The 13,196-nt window shown below is 39.2% G+C and overlaps 1 protein-coding gene across 5 annotated transcripts in view; it reads left to right on the top strand.

Moving 5' to 3' along the window:
- The window catches only part of usp6nl (USP6 N-terminal like), a 118,090-nt gene extending 105,351 nt beyond the window's left edge, over nt 1-12,739 (top strand). For all 5 annotated transcript variants that reach the window (XM_022193756.2, XM_051947913.1, XM_022193755.2 and 2 more), the window contains 5 exons: nt 469-563; nt 1,706-1,771; nt 3,622-3,721; nt 3,814-3,966; nt 9,946-12,739. In XM_022193756.2, the coding sequence (XP_022049448.1) occupies nt 469-563; nt 1,706-1,771; nt 3,622-3,721; nt 3,814-3,966; nt 9,946-11,549 (2,018 nt within the window). In that variant the 3' untranslated portion in view covers nt 11,550-12,739. The remainder of the gene's footprint in view (nt 1-468; nt 564-1,705; nt 1,772-3,621; nt 3,722-3,813; nt 3,967-9,945) is intronic.
- The last annotated feature ends 457 nt before the right edge of the window (nt 12,740-13,196 follow it).

Raw genomic sequence — 13,196 nt, 5'->3', positions numbered from 1 at the left:
CATCTGAAACAAAATCTTCATTTTCTGTGCATCTTTGGTCCTCTCTGTGTCTAGCAGAGAGAGTGATCTGTGGCCAAAGCCAGTGAAGAACGTGCTGCTCTCCCACAGACTTATAACTATCCCCTGACTAAAAAAAAAAAAAAAAAGATAGAAAGTTCCAAATCTGCACTTTGGCCATCAAAACATTAAATTAAAAATTAAATGTTTAATTAGAAAATTAAATCTTAAAGACAATAAAACTTTAAATAGGAATTAAACAGAAAATACAATGAAGCATTTAAAAAGAAATTTTAAACATTCAACAGAAATATTAAAAGGTGGTAAAACATTTAAAAAGAAAAAACCTTAAAGATTTAATCTAAAAATTAAACATTGGGGAAGAAAAGGAAATTTTTCAAACAAGCCGATAACCCACACACAGAAAAACCTGCTGGTTGGTTTCATTCCATTCTTTTTTAACCTTTGTAGGGTTTTTCATTCCCGGATTCCCGAAGCTGATGCGTTTCCAGGAGCATCACGACCGGATCCTGAAGAAGATGATTCCTAAACTGAAGCAGCACCTGGTGAGAAACTCTACACCGACGTTAATAATGCAGCAGCTGCTGAATAATGGAGGACAGAAGTTAAACCAAATCCAGATCTGTTAGAACACTGCGATAAATAATCTATACTCAAACTGATGATATTTGATTACTGGACATTTATAGTTGAAGATGAACAAGAAAAGAATCTCATTTTTCCAAACCAAATTATCCAACTGAAAGAAATGAAATCATCTGCTGGACCATCTCTGATTTGCTTGAACTTTTTTTTTTTTTTTTTTTCATAAATAATGGATATTTTTAAAGGTTTCTATGAGTTTTTAAAGTATTACACCAAGTACTTTCTGAGATTTTTAGTTACCTTTATCATTTTTTTGTTCATGGGAGCTCAAAGATGACCAAAAAAAAACTGAAGTCGTCATGAAAATTCCTATTTTTGAGCTCATATTAACAAAAAATGATAATACAGAAGTCAACTAAGGATATTTTGTCAACCACATGTTGCTGTGTGTCACAATAATACAAAACCTAGTGATTTTTGAGTATGAAATTCTTGAAATATATAATATTAGGAATAAATTTGGCCTTTAAGATCAATGTCACAAGCTGGATTATGTGCAGAAAGTTAAAATGTGTCTTCAATTTTTGGTCATACTTTAGTTCACTCATAATCAGAATGTATTTGAGGCATTTCTTCAATATTGTAGATTCTGAATTAATGATGTGATGGAAAATAACAGAGAAAATTTCAAGCTTCTAGCTTTATTAATTCCTGAGGTATTCACAATCAAACAGCCCCCAAGTAAGCGATAAATTAACTTTTACAAGATAATTTTCTAATTATCTTGTAAAATATTTAATATATGAAGCTAAAAATTTCAGAAATATTTTAATAAATATACATATTTAAAGTGGTAGAACTTTCAGTAGTAATTTCTTGTACAAATTGTTCTAAAAATCTGTTGCTTTGAGATGTAAAGACGTCATTATCACAGGACAGACGTGTGAAAATAGAGTGTTTGTGTTAAATAATTACATCAATGGAGGTTAATGATGAGAATGAAGGTCAGTTCTTATCACTGTTACAGTTAATTGTTGACTTTTAGCACCACTCGATGCACTAAATAGATTCTCTGTTGGGTTTGTTTGTTTGTTTACTGCAGGACAACCAGGAAGTGTTTACCAGTTTGTACACCATGAAGTGGTTCTTCCAGTGTTTCCTGGACAGAGTGAGTTCGTTGGCTTTATATGAATGCTTATGTGGATTTTTTTTAAGCCAAATGGAGCATTTCTTTGTTTCCTTTTCAGAATACTGGGTTTCTGGGGCCCAGCAGAAATTCATATATCAATGTATTTGACAATATTCTTTAGCTACAACATTAAAATGACCTTCTGAATACTATAAAATGTTCAGTTTTTGTGGACATTGTCAGTGCTGCAAGTGTAAAAAAAAAAAATGTAAAAAATTGTAATATATCATCTTTATTTATGACAATACTTATATTTTGCAATCGGTTTAAACTTTAAGTGGAAATATCATTGTTTGCACACTGTAAATGTAGAAAAAGCTTCATAAAAGTAGAAGAATTTGTGTCAGCCTGCTGTATCAGATAACAGGTGTTTCTAATAAAGTGGTTGGTGAGTCCAGATGTTACCCAGAGATGGAAAACCTTGAAGCAAACATAATTCAGATACCAACTTATGAAATAAGACCACTAAATTTAACATTACAGACAGTGGAAAGATGAAACAACCTTCAGTTTTTAAATGTTGACAATAAATATTAACAGTTTCCAATGAAAAGAGATTTAAAATCGTCTTTATTGGCCAAATATAGCCACGGAATACCTGAAAAGTTCTGTTCTGATGATTTAGACATGTGGCAGCCAGCTTTTTATTGCACTGCAGAATGAACTTCTAGATGAGATAAAACTACGGTAATACAACACAGGATCAGCATTTGGGTGCAAGAAAGTAAAAAAATGGTTAAGATTCTTTGTTTGTTCAGAAAATTTGTTGAAAGTATTAACCTCTGAACCTCAGAACTCCCCATCAGGCTTAAATGGCATGTTATGTTGTTTTTAAATCACTAAAATAAGTGAATTTAGAATTGTCAGAAACTGTAATAACTGAGAGAAATGTCGTATTTTCAACTTTCCCACAGCCCTTGAACTACTCATACTGTATTTGTCTCATTATTTGACATTTCTGATTTTGAAATTCGTCAAAAAGAAACAGTTTGCTTTAACCAGATTCTGTAACAAACAAAAAAATTTGCATTTCTTGGTGCAACTGTGAAGAAATTTATGACTCGGCTGTGACCAACATTTATGTGACAAATATTCAGAGTTTTAGGCTGAACTGCAGGCAGTGTTTATACACAACAGAGAGGAAATAAATACGGAAACAAATTTAAAGTGCATATTTTATATATATATAGTCTGTGGAGCTACCATTTTTTTAACAGTATTAGCCAGACCTGTAGACACTTGGAAAAACACTGTACATGTTAAATCCAGGTTTTATCAGTTTTTGTAACTTAAATAATCAGAGAAATTCAACTTTTGTGCTTCCTTTTTGTGTAATTTGTCGTGTTTTAACTTTCGAGTAATTCATTTCTGAGTAGTTCTGTTTCCATAGAGATGCAGAACTTCATACTGATGTGAAAAATGAGCCAACAGTGAGAACAAATGTGCCCAAAAAGAACAGAAAACTGCCCTTTAAGTGCTTTGAGTTCAGAGGGTGATTTTTCTTTTTTCAAACAGCTGTTCAGTTCAGATGTCCGGCCCAAATTTCACAGTCTGCAGAAAAATAAGTGATTTTTGAGGCATAGAATGAAAAACTTGAAAAATTCATGACTAAAAAACGGGACTTAGAGCATTCTGCAGGATTTTATGAGGTCCCCTGATCTACTGTATATTTGTGAGCTGTTAAAGCTTTACAGTCAGAACCGCTGGGATCTGCTGACAGTAACAGAAACACAGACGTCCAGGCAGCCTTGGTTTTTACAGCCGGAGCATTATATCACTCCACACAGCGAAAACAAGACCTCGTAACCTTCTGTTCTGTTTGTGTTCAGACTCCCTTCACCCTCACCCTCAGGATCTGGGACATCTACATCTTTGAGGGCGAACGAGTTCTGCCGGCGATGTCCTACACCATCCTCAAGCTGCACAGGAGTAAGACTGCTCGCTTTACGTCGGCGTACCGGCCCGTTTCCACCTCCCACAACGCTAAATAAAGGTCTTTATTCTGTGTGTTTTCCCCTCAGAGCACCTCATGAAGCTGTCCATGGAGGAGCTGGTGGAGTTCCTGCAGGTGTCTCTGTCCAAAGACTTCTACTTGGAGGACGACTTTGTGGTGGAGCAGCTGCAGGCGTCCATGACGGAGCTCCGCCGGGTGAAGCTGGACCTGCCTGCACCAGGTACTGCTGCAGCACGACGCACCGAAATAACAGATAATAAACAGGAAAACGCACATTTAAGGTTGGATTTCTGGTCCGAGTAGAACAGAGGCACAGAGGGAAAACATTTTATTGCAATCTTGATCCAACATATTATGCAGTTTTTATATTTTAAAGGATTAATTATATTCGAAATGCATGATTTTGCAAGTATTCATGATTATTAGGTGAAAATTTTCAGTATCATTGGGCTGAAAACAATAAGTTATAATCTTAGTAGCTCATACTCAAGAAAAACAAAACATAATTAGATTTTTTTTCTATATTATATCATTTTGAACTCAATCTTTTTGCACGTTATTTGGACAAGAAACATAAACTGTGAAGAACATTTTTCACTCCATTTAGTTTTACATAGTTTTATAATATTTACTGTATTAAAAGTGAAATTCCACGTGGAAAAAAATACCAAAATTGCAGTCATCTAAAGGACAGGACATGAACATAGAATTTAACTGACAGTGAAATTAGTTGTTATTGTTTTAAAATAGCGATGTATGAGTGTTGTTTGAATGGTTTTCTTCACTAGTACACACATTTAAAAAAAGTATAATTCCCTGTTGTAGTCTGCGAAAACTTAAAAATCAGTGTGAAGCATATAAACACACACTTTCACACACCTTTCTACACTGTATATGATGTTCCTGGGCCTCCTGCTGTGTTTCAACCTGCACTAATTGTAGTTTTTGGAGTCTTTTCTGGCACTAGTTGTAGTTTTTGGTGTTTTCTGATCTCCTCATTAATCTGCCTTCTCTCCTTCTTCTTCCACACACTGTTAAAGCCAACAACAACAAAAGTGTGGCTGTGAGTGGCGGCCACATTCCCTCCTACAACAGTAACCGGTGGGCTATCCTGACTGGTCTTCCTCCTCCATGTCTCTGTCCATCTGTCCCTCAGTCAGTCCGTCCTGTCTGTCGTCCGTTTGCCTTCACAAACCTCCGGCTGTTTTTTTTCTTAATATTCTGCACTGAGCTCCGGTGCATCGCTTCAGAGCTTATTTGGAGTCCTGCTGGTCCTCCTCTCGTCTCTGTGTCTTAAGTTTTAATCCCCTTTGCTCCCATGTTTTAGTTCTAAAGTGGCTGAATTGGTGATATAACGCGCCATCTGGTGGCTCACTTAAGGTACTGCATAATACAGATAACAGAGAACTGGGTTATTTCATCTCAAATCATCTGCTGAACCTTCTTGGATTTGCTTGGAACTTTTTTATTATGAACTATGGATATTAAACTTTGTATATGCGAAATTTTAGATTGATATATCAAACACTTTCTGAGATAATTAATGGTAAAAACCCACTTTTAGTAACTTTTTTTGCACATTTGATTAAAATTCAACGACAGTATCTCAGGAACTGTTAAAGATGAAACCCTGATATTTTAACAGTTATTTGTCATCATGTCACTGATTCAAAATCTATAATTATAAACGAGCAGAGCTCTGTTTTAGTTGGATATCGACCAATATCTTTGTTTTTTGTGTCACAACAGGTCAAGCCTGCACAATCAGTTATGAAAGTTCAACCAAAACATGATATTTTTTGAGACCAATTATTTTATGTTAAAATTCTTTCTACACCTTTGGTTGGTATTATTGTGACAAACATAAGATAGTTGTCTTCTACATTAGTTCTTTTTTCCCTGTTAATACTGCAGTATTAGATGAGTGCATCAAAAGACCTGTCATTATAGGTGAGTTATATAAATAAACAGGAAGTCGCCATGAAAATTCCATCTTTGAGCTCATATTGACAAAAGAGTTGATAACATAGAAGTCAACTAGTGAAGTTTTCCACATGTAGCTTAATGTCACAAAAACACAAAACAAAATGTGTAGAATACTTTTAAATTATGAAATACTTGGTCACAAAAAATTAATAAAGGTGTAAAATGCTAGCCTAGCTGTGCTAGACCCATGCTCTGAAGACACAAGGGTCTAGGCACACTCGACAGGGAGGGAGGCGGGCTAAAAGGTTGTCTATCAAATCACTTTGCAGCAATTGGGTAGGTATACAACCAATCAGCACAACGAATAGGCTCCTAGAGCGCCGGAAATCAGAGGATGCGGTAGTTTGGTGAAGCCTTATTTATACAGTCAATGGGTGAAGCTCAAGTATATTACAGACATGTAAACAGAAAGATAATTGTCGACCCTGGCAGAGAATTAAATTCGTTGCCGTGGGTTGTCTAGCGCAGCTAGGCTAGTTGTTTCCGGTTGTTTCTGTCAAAATCGTCGCGCCTCTGTCTTCACTTTGTTACGCCCGCTTTCTGACTCTACACTTCATGGTGATTGGTCCGGCCAGTTTTAGGAGCATCCAACCTCGAGCCTTATGGAGGGTAACTAGACCCACCCTGGCAGAGAATTAAATTTGTTGCCGTGGGTTGTCTAGCGCGGCTAGGCTAGTAAAATGCAGATAATGACAGCAGTATCACAGGTTCCTTCCCTACAAGCATAGCACATCTCTTGTTAAAGCAGTTTTTTTCACTGTTACACTTCATTGTTGACATTTGTCGCCACTGGATGCACTAAATAGATTCATAGTTGGGTTTGTTTCTGCAATATTGGCCCAGAAGTTTGATTTCTAGAGCTTCTTTCTATCAGAATATCTGGCAGTATTTTTGTTTTTTTGGTACAACTTGTCAAACCTGCATAATCAATAAAGAAAGTTCTTCCTTTTATATTTTTATGACCAAATATTTCATATTAAAAAATCTTCTATATGTTTTGTTTTGTATTTTTGTGACATGCAGGTACATGTGATGCAGGAAATATCACTAGTTGACTTCTGGATCATCTTTTTTTTTTGTTAATATGAGCTCAAAAATGGGACTTTTCATGCCAACCTCAATTTATTTTTCATATCATTCAACCATATTCAGCTCACCCATAATCAGAGAATATTTGATCTGCTTTCCATTATTGCAAATTTAAAATCAATGAGATAATGAGAAATAATAGTGGAAATTTCAAGTTTTTATCTTAAATAATTCCTGAGATATTGTTGTTCAAACAACCTCAAATTTAAATGTGCAAAAAACATGCTAAAAGGGGGTCGACTGGCTTTTTAAAAATTAGGATTATCTCGGAAACTATGAGATACATCGAGCTAAAATTTCACTAATGTCTTCACAAATATCCATACTTCATGCTATAAAATTATCAGACAAATCAGAGATGGTAGTTTGGTGATTTACGATGGAACAACCCAACTTTAAGCTGATTTCTACATTATCTATTTAAATCCACAGCGTCTTAGTATTGCTACACATTTCTTACTCTTCTAAATTAACCTTACTTTTCTCAGTTTATCACGTACAGCTCATATACAGCTTTAAAGTTCAGACTTGAAGTTATAAACCTGCCACTGGATGGATCTCCGCCTGTTTCCATGATCTTTTCCAGGTTTCCATGTTGTTTTCCTGCATTTAGTCATTAATAAAATGTATAACAGCAGCAGCCTCTTTCTGACTCTGCAGCTGAAGAAGGAACAGCAAAACTTTCCTTTCTTCCATGCAGCTGTAATGGTAGTTCTGTTCGTTTTTCTGCCTGCTGACAAGATAATGAGCCACTTTCCCAACACTGGAGGCTTTTGTTAAACTTCTGCTTTAACAACCATCTGGTGTGAAGGAGGAATTCTTTTAAACAAGCGTTTTCACATCTGAATAGGTTCAACTGTGGGGAATCTAGTTTGAGCTAAACGATGGTTCTCACAGTGGAATAATTTATTCTATGCAGACATCCGCTAGAGGAATCTCTGCTCTGATGATTTTTCTTTCTTTTTTTTTTTTTTTTTAGTGATAGCTGAGCTGGTAGGTTAGTGCGAGAGGGAGTCAATAAATGTAATTGTTTTTTGTTTTTAAGAAGTGCAATATTGAGTTTCAAACGGCTGATCATCTCTGCTAATTATCAGAAAATGTAATAAGAACAAAGCCTCCTCCAGATCTGAAAAGCAAGATCTTAAAACTGCATTCTCTCTAACAGCCAGCAGGGGGCGACTCCTTTGTTGCAAAGACATCCAATTGCATGAGAAAATTATCCTATTTGCTGGCTCAGTAAACATTTTCCACATGAGTTTATGGTCTCAGTTGGTAGTTTCAAATCTCTTTCAATACAGCATGATGTTCATTTCGTAAATTATTGTCCCATTTAAAGGGAAATAGTGCTTAAGCAGGGCATGTTTTAGTTTGAAGCTACCTTGTTTACTACATCTGGTTTCTTAGGACTAAGATAATGACGGCCAAATTTCAACTCAAGGCTTCAAGACCATAATCAACAACCCATTGTGTGACTTCATTGTGGCTACATCCACATTTAATGTACAGTCCTCCACCAGAGGATCCACATCGTAAATGGACACAAACGGTGCCGTGCAAAATTATTTGCCCCCCAACATAAATCTGCTATTTTTGCTGATTTTTCACACTTAAATGTTCCAGATCATTAAACCAATATTTTACATTTATTGAATATTAGACAGAGATAACCCACAAAACACAAAATGCTGTTTCTAAATTACGTTTAATTAAAGATTTATTGAAACAATGTATCACCCTAATGAAAAAGTTATTGACCCCCATAAACCTAACAACTGGTTAGTCCCTTGGCAGCAACAACTGCAGTTAAATGTTTGTTAGAGCTAGTGTTTAGAGGAATTTTTGTCCACTCTTCTCGTCTCTAACTCGTTTCAAATAATTTTATTTTGGCCACATTAGATGTTTTTTCATTATGAAGTGTCCTCTTAAGGTCTTGCCAGAACATCTCACTTAGATTCAAGTCTTTGGCTTTGACTCGGCCACTCCAGAACGTTAATTTTGTTTTTTTGAGCCACTCAGAGGTGGACTTGCTTTTGTGCTTTTGGGTCTTTGTTGTGCTGCATAACATCTTTGTCTTACATTAAAATGTGTTTCATGATCTGAAACATTTAATTGTGAGAAATATACAAAAATAGAAAATTTATGTGGGGGGAACTACTTTTGCACGGCACTGTATGTAAACTCTATGTGGGCTCTTTTAAGGGAACTACAATCTATTCTTTTCCATTCCACTGTAGGGAAGTCTTAAGTTTTTCGTGTTTTTTAAGTGTTTGTTCCAGCAAGTGAAACACGCACTGTAGGACGTATGTAGAATCTGAGATGTAGGAGCTTTGATTAGTTTATCTTGTCAATTTTAACCAACTTGTGCTCAAGAAAAACAGCCAAGTTCAATAAGACAGACTCTGTAGTTTGTGGAAATGCTGCCAACACGTTGACCTCCTGGATGTCTCCCACAGCACTTCGTCTTCTTCCAGCTGCTGCCTCCTGGCCTGAAACTGTTCACACTTTCCCTTCTAGTCCCCAACAACACGCAGCGTTACCATCACTGTCTGCACACCGTTCTGTTCCTGTCAACTCCACTTCAAGTTTCTGTTTCATGTACAGCAGTGAATTTTAGTTCCAACTTGTATAAAGCACTGGTTGTAGAGGAGTAACTTTGGTGAAAGCTGAGTAGACGAAGATTTTTTTCTGTGGTTTTAATGCTTGTACTTACAAGTCTCAGTACATTTAAGAAGGTTCATTAATCAAGACCTATTTCTGTATGACCTTTCTAGTCTGGGGCTAGTGCTGCTGCTAAGTACTGTTTAATGAAATGGAGTCAAACTCCATAATAATTTCAGAAACCACTCAGCTGAGAGTCACCTCTTAATTGAGTCTCCCATGATGGGAATTAATATCACACACTCTTTCTGATGTTTTTTCTGTCCTCTGCCTGTAGATATTATGTGTCGTCATGAATGTAATTCTCCTTTATTTTTTACCTCTCTATGGCAGTGTTGTTGCATGAATCCATGTCCCTGTCGTGACCCTCATCTGATGTGAATCAGCGCCACAGTGTGTTCAGCCATCGCTTCTCACTTGTTCCCTAATTCTGTTCTGATGTGAGTCCACTGTTTTCTTCTTGCAGGTAAAGAGGAAGAGTTTCCCAAGAAGCCTCTCGGGCAGCTTCCTCCTGAGGTAGCGGCACCAGTGTTGAACCACGTTGCCAATGGTCAAAGCTACACAGAGCCGGCCGAGCCTCCCAGGAACTCAAGTTCTGCAGCGGACCGCCAGCGGGACAGTCGGCCCCCGAGCCGGGCACGCCGGGACTCACTGGACAAACCAATCCGCCACCACAAGGCGAACAGAAGGGATGTTCACTCCAGGGGATCCGGTGAAATCCCCAATGAGCAGCAGAGGCAGTCCACCTCCACCACACCAGAGAGGGGAGTAACTCCATCCTCAGCCCCCACCCCGATACCACAGATCACCACGGTGGACCGAGGGAAGCCTCAGAGCCATGCCACGGCCAACCACAACTCCAACGCTGCCTCCAGCTCCCGCAGGGAAATCACTCCCCGCTGGTACAAACCCTCTGAGACGAAGCTGGAAGCTGCCAAGATGGCAGCAGCCCGGGAGGTCCAGAAGAGCCGAGGGGTGTCACCGGCACCTTCCAGCCCGGACGACAGTGCTCTGCCGCACCACCGACCTCGCTCAAAGGGGTTCATCCCCGGCTCCAACCGAGGCTCCAATGCCTCCCAGTACGACAATGTACCCGGGCTACCGGAGCAGGATTTCGAGATCCTGGAGCTTGACAGACCTCCGTCCAGAATGAGGGCCCCTCGTAGTGAGGCAGCCTTTTCTGTATCAGCCCTGCATCAGGGCAGCCCCAGCCGAGGGCCCAGTCTAGCTGGGAGCGTGGTCTCCGTCGCATCAGGGCCCAGGATGGCCAAACAACCTCTTCCGCCTCAATTTCCCCACAACAGTCCAGGAGGCATCCCGCCCAGCTTCTCTGGCAACCAGAGCCAGTTCCACACACCGCCCCTGCAGCACTCTCCAGCAAGAACGACTACTGAGGTTCCCATTCTCCATCCAGCATACAGCGTGAGCCTGGACCAGAGAGGCGAGGACAGACTCTATGCCCCGCCTGCCCGGTTCACCCCTCCCTCCAGTGTGGCGTACAGCGACCGAGTGTACGCCACCACCCAGCGGCAGCCCAGCGCCCTCTCCCCGGAGAAGACGTTCATGAACAACTCCTTTGCTACCTACCGAAGGCAACCACCACCCAGCTCCGCCCGCAACCCCCAAAACGCCAGGCCTCCACCAGAGCACTCACTGCAACTGGAAACCCAGGGCAGCTCCACGCCCATCTACCTGCAACAACTCACCTCCACCGCACAGGTCGGCACTCCAGTGGACTATAGGTTTGAGGGGCACCGGAGAGGCGAGGCAAACTATCTGCCAGACGGTGGGCCTCGACGGGCCACAGATGGGCTCCAGTGGGAGCCGGAGGATGAGTTGCCCTCTCAGTCCCCAGGTGGGATGCCCCGCTCGCCCAGCTTCCAACGAGCCCAAATGTCACCCGTTCAGGAGTTCACTTTCCCCTCTACCCCAGACACCATGATCCACTACAGGACACAGTTCCAGGAGCAGCAGCCCGTCATACGACAACAGCTCCCCCAGCTGTTTGGAGGACCACACTACAGGCACGCACAGGAGGCGTTTGCCATGCAGGAGTCCATGCTGCTGTGAGGGAAGTTAAAGAAATGACAGACGCTGTAAAAAACTGAGGTGTAGTCGCTGACACTGTGGTAAAGACGAGCAGTAGTCCTAGCTTTGTTAGGAACCTGGTTTGTTGTTCTTTATGTGTGAAGTACTGACCTGACTGTCGCGCTGCATCGAAACGTTGCAGGACACACCAGCCTCTCATGTTTTTACTGATCACTTTAAAAAGAGGAAAAAATCTGACTGAAGATATTAATTTTATTTTTGGATGTAAATCATTAACAAGAGGTGACAGTATATATATCTTTTAGAGTCTGATATGTACAGTGGATTTTCTTTGTTAATATTCTGAGTTATCCGTAGCAGGAGAGCAACACTCTGATTTAGTTTCCATCTTTATTTTTTTATATGTTACTTCCAGATATTTACATTAGAGATCAGTTTACTCTATATGCTTGTGAATGTTATTTTTCGAAGAAATTATACAAATGTCCAATGATAGAGTTTAGAGAGCGGTGATGAATGGGGTAAGTTTTGATTTTGAAGCGCCTCCACTGTAGAAAGAAAAAAGCAGGTTTTTTTCTGTTTAATTTTTCGCATTTTTGTCCAGATTCAGGAATAATTTTTAATCCTGATCGTGCAATGCTTTCACATTTACACTTATTTGAGGTCAGTGTAGTTTTTTTGGTTAAATTCCAACTCTGATTAGAGACTCGAGGACGAGAGAGCTAATTTATGAGGGCTAATAATATCTTAATTTTTGGTTTGATGGCTTTAAGTCATCTGATTTGCTCTGTAACCGTAGATAACATGTTCTTTTTTTAAATTGCTGTTGACACGTCTGGAGTTCTTGCAGTTTGAGATGGATGTGAACTAGTTTCAGTTTGTGCTTCATTATGTCTTATTATTCTCAACACTGTCATACCGACTACTGTTCAGCTGCTGGCACTTCCACTGGCATACCGAGTCATCTGGCACACAGTCACATTTTTGCACACATCACATGACACGAATGTGTGAGTCGCACACTTCGACATTGCGCAGTCACATTCCCAGTGATTATTCCTCATTCTCTGGTTTTTAATGCAGTTACTCTCAGACAGTATTGAAGTACTGTCCATTACATTCCCTAGTTATCTTTGTTTGTTTTGTTAAACAACTAATTGCAGATCATTCTGATACTTTGCTTAATAAAACAAGGTGGGGTGAAAATCAAATCTTTGCATCTGTCTTGACTTGAGTTTTTTTTTTTTTTTTTTTTTACTAATAATGGACTCTAAGTAGGACAGAGCAGCTTTGAAAAGAAGTTTCAAGACTTAATCCAAAATGAAAAGAGTAGTCTTTTTCAGTGAGCACATGAAGAAATTTAGATGATAGTTTTGTTAAATATTGTTATAAATTAGCTGTTTTAACTGCACACACAAAGGCAGAAGTGCTGTAATGAATCTGAGCCTCAAATGCTGTTATTCCTAAAAGTACCGTAAATCTGTATTTTTTTGGTAATTTTTACTCAGTCATTAGTTTCAAAGCCAGACAAGGAAAGACAACTAGTTTTCCTCCAACCTTACCCCTTGCCTCTTTAATGCTGAAATAGACAGTTTGTCAACATAAAAGTGATTATCTTTATCAACTGTTCCTATAACAAATAGTCATTTAAGACAGTTATTAAGCTTA

This window comes from Acanthochromis polyacanthus, chromosome 1, assembly GCF_021347895.1.
Source record: "Acanthochromis polyacanthus isolate Apoly-LR-REF ecotype Palm Island chromosome 1, KAUST_Apoly_ChrSc, whole genome shotgun sequence".
In the NCBI taxonomy this organism is placed as follows: domain Eukaryota; kingdom Metazoa; phylum Chordata; class Actinopteri; family Pomacentridae; genus Acanthochromis; species Acanthochromis polyacanthus.
Note: the sequence above shows the minus strand (reverse complement) of the source record. Positions and strands in the feature narration are given on the sequence as shown.